Source organism: Myotis brandtii, unplaced genomic scaffold (assembly GCF_000412655.1).
Source record: "Myotis brandtii unplaced genomic scaffold, ASM41265v1 scaffold1722, whole genome shotgun sequence".
Lineage (NCBI taxonomy): Eukaryota > Metazoa > Chordata > Mammalia > Chiroptera > Vespertilionidae > Myotis > Myotis brandtii.
The window spans coordinates 107,322-112,922 of record NW_005356354.1 but is presented as its reverse complement, the minus strand read 5'-3'; the positions used below and the strand labels follow the sequence as shown (position 1 = coordinate 112,922).

At 47.2% G+C, this 5,601-nt stretch overlaps 1 protein-coding gene across 1 annotated transcript in view; it reads right to left on the bottom strand.

Moving 5' to 3' along the window:
- Positions 1-5,601, bottom strand: part of TRPC3 (transient receptor potential cation channel, subfamily C, member 3) — a gene marked incomplete at its 5' end in the record, with an annotated part of 59,914 nt that overhangs the window by 40,120 nt on the left and 14,193 nt on the right. Inside the window, one exon of the mRNA XM_014537113.1 lies at positions 828-992. Coding sequence (XP_014392599.1) covers positions 828-992 — 165 coding nt within the window. The remainder of the gene's footprint in view (positions 1-827; positions 993-5,601) is intronic.

Sequence of the window (5,601 nt, the reverse complement as noted above, 5' to 3'; positions counted from 1 at the left end):
AGGTGCCACAGAGCAGGACTCTGCTGGGAGGCTGCTGAGCCAGACGGATGACGGATTTCCAGGGTCGCTCGTAAGTGGCCTTGACTCATTTTTTGCCTGAAACTGCCTCTGATTTAAACAAAACCAGATTTGGGAATGTAAAAACAGGATTACGGCATCTCAGAACAGCGCCTGACCCTGGCAGTGCCCTCTATGCGCCTAAGGCAGATGCCCTAAGCTGCCCAGCACTCCTTCCCCGTCTGGCTCAGTGGTCCTCTTGGGCACAGTCAGATGAGCTCTACACTGGCACGTGGGGAGAGGGAGAAAAGTCGTGAACAAAACGATTCAAGCAAAATAAACAAACCATCTAAAATTCCCAGCCCCCAGGCCCCCATGCTACACTTTCCCTCCTTCTGAAGAACAAAGAGCTTGGGGAACCTGCGTGCACTTTCTTCGACTCTGGATAACACCACGTCGGCAACTGCACTTAATACACTCAGCCACGTGGCGTGGACAGGTCCACGGGCTGCCCCCTGCCCGCCCACAGCTGGCCCGGCAGCTCTCTATGGATTAAGCTGCCAACAGAATGAGAACATATGCAGCTTCACTCCAGCAGCAATTTTATCTTAAAAGCCAGAGCATCACGTGTCTGCAAAGGCCACCCATCCCCCTGCACCGCGTCCTCTCTCACCCCTCAGTGGAGCTGACCCAGTGACTCAAAAGCAGCATCCTGTCCTGGAGGCAATTAACACCGAGGGTGAGACTGACAAGAGCCTTAAGCAGGACGCTTTCTCCTTTCAAGAGGACATGCACACCAACCACAGAGGAAAGGGGTCGGGGAGCTGTACCCGGCTGCACGGCGCGATCCAGTAGCCGATGGCGAGGAACGGAAGGCCCAAGGCCACCACCAGCACCACCAGACACTTGATGGCTATGGTCTGCTCCCGCAGTCCTGACAGGTTCTCGTACCAGATGGTGAGGAGCTGCTGCTGGCAGTTGGGGTGAGCCACAAACTGGGGGGAGAGAGAGGGAGGCGGGTTACCACACATCGTCCACAGGGCAACTGCTGGAGGTTAAGATGAACATCCTAGACATGAGTGCACATGTTCCAGAAGGTATGCACTGCAGGGCTCAGTTCCATTCCCGCCCACCTTCCCAATGACTTTTCCAAATTGCTTTGGAGCTAACACAGTGGTTCTCCACCTTCCTAACGCCGCGACCCTTTAATACAGTTCCTCATGTGGTGGTGACCCCCAACCATAAAATTATTTTCGTTGCTACTTCATAACTGTAATGTTGCTACTGTGATGAATCGTCATGTAAATATCTGATATGCAGGATGTATTTTCATTGTTACAAATTGAACATAATTAAAGCATAGGGATTAATCACAAAACAATATGTAATTATATATGTGTTTTCCGATGGTCTTAGGCGACCCCTGTGAAAGGGTCGTTTGACCCCCAAAGGGGTCGCGACCCACAGGTTGAGAACCGCTGCTCTAGAAGAACTGGGACTCCTTGCAGGCCCTGTCCTTCTTCAGGGAGCAGAACGGACTAGTCATCAGGCCGATGCCAGAGGATGCCCTTTGGAACTGGGTCTGTCCTTTGAATGGCCAGGTGCAGTTTGCCTAGGCTCAGGAATTATTCAGGGTCATTCACAAATCAACTATAAGTGCCAAGATATTTATTTTTGTATTGATTTCAGAGAGGAAGGGGAAGGGAGAGATAGAAACATCCATGATGAGAATCATTGATTGGCTGCCTCCTCCACACCCCCTACTAGGGATCGAGCCCACAACCCGGGCATGTGCCCTTGACTGGAATTGAACCCGGGACCCTTCAGTCCACAGGCCGATGCTCTATCCACTGAGCCAAACCACCTAGGGCAAGTGCCAACATATTTTTAAAAAAAGAGAGACTTTAGCAGCGCTAAAGTCCCATCAGGCAGAGGGCTCGTCTCTAATCAAGTCCTAGTTCCCGATCCTAAAGCTCCGTAGTGGCTCTAGGCAATTCCGAACGTTATTTGACTATTTATCAAGAGCATGCCTACAGGGCAATGAAGAGGTTTCCACTTCCCGGTTTATAGTTTCTTTTCACTGAAAAAATAAAATAAAATAAAACCTCACCCCCCAGGGTGGCAGCCACGGTGCCTCTTTGCAGGGGAGACAGATGTGGCTGACAGATGTGGTTGAGGATGAGTCTCCAAACACTAGATTTGAAATACTTAACTGAATTTTTTTCAATAATACAAACTGGTAGGGTTTGGGAGAGTCAGCAGTACGAAAAAGAAGATGTTATCTTTTCTTGTTTGATGAGCTCAATGTGAAAAAGAGTATTTGAACTTGCACGTTCCTCTCAATTCACTTATAAAAATCCCAGGTCCCGAGGGTCAGTGGGCACTGCCAGCCCCGAAGTAAATATGAGACCTTCTTTCCAAACTCAAGATTCTGTCACTTTTCCAATGTTCTGAATTTTGAAAATAGCATTTCAAGGTCAATGCAGACATTATTTGAACTCGTGACACATGTGCGGATATATTCAAGGTTGATGGCTTCTGGAGGTCTCTGTGGCAATTTCCCAGGATTCTTGAGAACTCCAAATTTCCACTTCTGCCCTGTGTCTGTTGGATCACTTTCTTCCTGCTTCACCCCTCCTTCTGTGAGAAATCCTCACCCCTCTACAGTCCCTGTCTGTCTCATTCATCATTCATTCACTCACTCACTCACTCACTCACTCAGCCTTCAACATGTCAGAAGTCCCTCCCATTAGCTTAAGCCTTTGGTAGAAGGAGATGAAAATGGAAGCATTCAGCATTGCCTTAAGGGATGAATGGTCTTGATCTGAGGCACACAGCAAGCTATCAATAAATGTGAGAAAAGGAGAGATTAAAAATGGCGGTGAAGTAAGTGGATGCTACATAGACACACTCCCAGGACCAAACTGGAATTACAACTAAAATACACACAAAAAAAACCATCTTGAATAATCAGCTGAAGACTAGTTAGAGAGAACCCTGATAACCACGGACTGAAAGTGGAGACCTCATAGAGACTGGTAGAAGGGGCAGAGGCGTGAAAGGGCTGGCCGGATTCAACAAACAGCAGCTGAAGTTCCGGAGAGATATCTCAGCTGTGGGGGTTCCACTGAAAACTCTGGGGTCTAATCCCCAAGCTGGGACCCCCAGCAGAGAGCACCAGAATTGAGAAGGGTACCCACACAACATCTGGCTGTGAAAAGCAGCACATGGGGTTGCTGTCTGCCAGGGAGAGAAACGGTTGGAAATTCAGGCACCCTCTAAAAGGGTTAACACACAAAATTTTCTGTGCAGCCACCCACCTTGTGCTCTAGCAGAGGGAAGGGCAAAGTGGACTGGAGTTGTGTGAGCAGAAGCCAGGATTGGGGGCTCTGGTGTTAGAGCTTGGAAAGCGGACACCCCAGTTTCCTGTGCTGAATCATTCCCTCACGCTGGGGAGGTCATCTTTCTCACACAGACCTTTGCTATGCAGGTGGTTTTTGCCTGGGGGTAATGCAGTTGCCCCACCCTATTAGAAAACACCTTGCCCCGGCACTTGGAGTTTCTGAGGCCCATTAAGAGACTGAAAATAACAGCCTCCAAGCAGAAGCAATTGCCCCACCCTGTTGAAAAACACTCTTGCCACACCTGTGGACGATTGCCTGAGGGCAACTCAAGACACAATTCTATCAGTCTGTAGACAGAGGCAGTCTCTGGAGGCTTTGAGTCTTTGCCTGACCTAATTAGTCAAAAGCAGCGTTTGACACTGTCCTGCACTAGAGATTGAGATGGGTAGCAGATCTACCTAATAAATGTGAGAAAAGCTATTAGAATGGAGACCTGGACTCATATGCTTGTCAAGATAGTCAGCATTTAACACAGTCTTAATTTGAATGTTGGTCCAAATGCCTTGATGTTTAGAGGGTCTGCATTTGTGGGAAGTTGGATGGATGCAAATAAAAGGCAGACCTGTGACTGCAGCCAGGCTTGGCTTGGCATGGGGAGTGGTGCATCCTGGGAAATCCACAGGTAGAGGATGTGATGTCAGCAGATCAGATTACCGCTTGGGAAGCACTTTTTTATAGGCCGAGGGTTTGCACAAGTCAGAAAATGCCTATGGAGTTAAAAGACAGGTGACGTGTCTGCATGGAATTGGTGGACAAATGTCCCTCTTATAAGTGTCCTTGGTAGGTTTTGAATTCTCAAGGGTCTTTCATAGCTTTTGAACTCTCAAGGACAGAAGTACTCATGTTGTAGTATGGCTCCCTCTTCCCACTCCTGCTCCTCCTCGAGCTGCTCTTTAAACTTGAAGATGTGCTTTATGGCATTAATTACACTGTATAAGGTTACATAGCCTCAAAGACTTGATGGAAATCCATCCTTTCCACGTGGCACAAGGGGGTGATCCATCTTTGACTTACTGTGACTTGTTCACATAGTGCAGATCCTTAACAGATATACTTCCTATATCACTAATTTTTTTCCTCTTCTTAATTGAGATAATAAACACCACTATATGGCACCTGTTGACTCCCCCCTCCATTTATTTTTAGAGAGAGTGGAAGGGAGGGGTAGAGACACAAAGAGAGAAACATCAATGTGAGAGACACACATCAATTGGTTGCTTCCGCACGTGCCCCAACCGGGGCCAGGGATTGAGCCTGCCCTTGAACCGAGGTACATGCCCTTGACTGGAATCAAACCTGAGACCCTTCAGTCAGTGGGCCAATGCTCCGCAGGCCGACACTCTAACCACTGAGCAAAACCAGTCAGGGCTGTTGACTTTTCTTAATCCACGGGAAAAAAGCAAAGAGGTATTTTCCCCAGTGATTTTAAATCCTAACACCAGCATACCAGGACCATTTGAAAAAGAAAATGAAACTGATGCAACACTCGCAAGTGAGGGCAGAAAAGCTAATCCCTCTCAGAGATGAGTTTTGCTCTTTTTAATGACTTCAAAACAGGGCGTGACCTTTATCTCTGGACTGGTTTTCCTCCTGAAGCATCCCTGCCACCGCCCGCCAGTCCCAGTGGCTGGAGAGAACATGTAGGTTGTTTCCTAACGTCAGTGGACCAGCAAATCAAAATCTTTCCAAAAATAATGCCCTTATTCGAGGTTTCCTGATTTAAAGGAAGAATGATTGACACAGAAAATCTCAGTCTTTCCATGGCACAAAATGACTGTGGCATGAGAAAACGCCTTTTTCCTGCCAAGTTGACTAATAGGTTGTAAACTGAACCCCCATTTGTGGCAGACGATTAAGAAAAAATTCACGGTACACTATGTTTTCATGAAATCTGCCTTTACCAGAACTATCTTCGTGGGGACACTGTGGTGCAGAACATGGTGGGAATGTTCCGTTTTGCTTTTAATTTCATTGTTGGAGCCTCAGTTCATACAATTTAAAAGAAAATATTCCTGTGGATACAACCTAGATCAGGGGTGGGCAACCTTTTTGTGAGTGCGTGCCAAAACCAGCAAAATCTCTGACTCAAAATTCTTCTGCGTGCCAACCCTAAATTTTTTGAGAACATGTACGCCTACTTGATATCTCTTAAGGTGTACGTATGTGAAGAACCTTGAAGAAATAATAAAATTCATTCGAG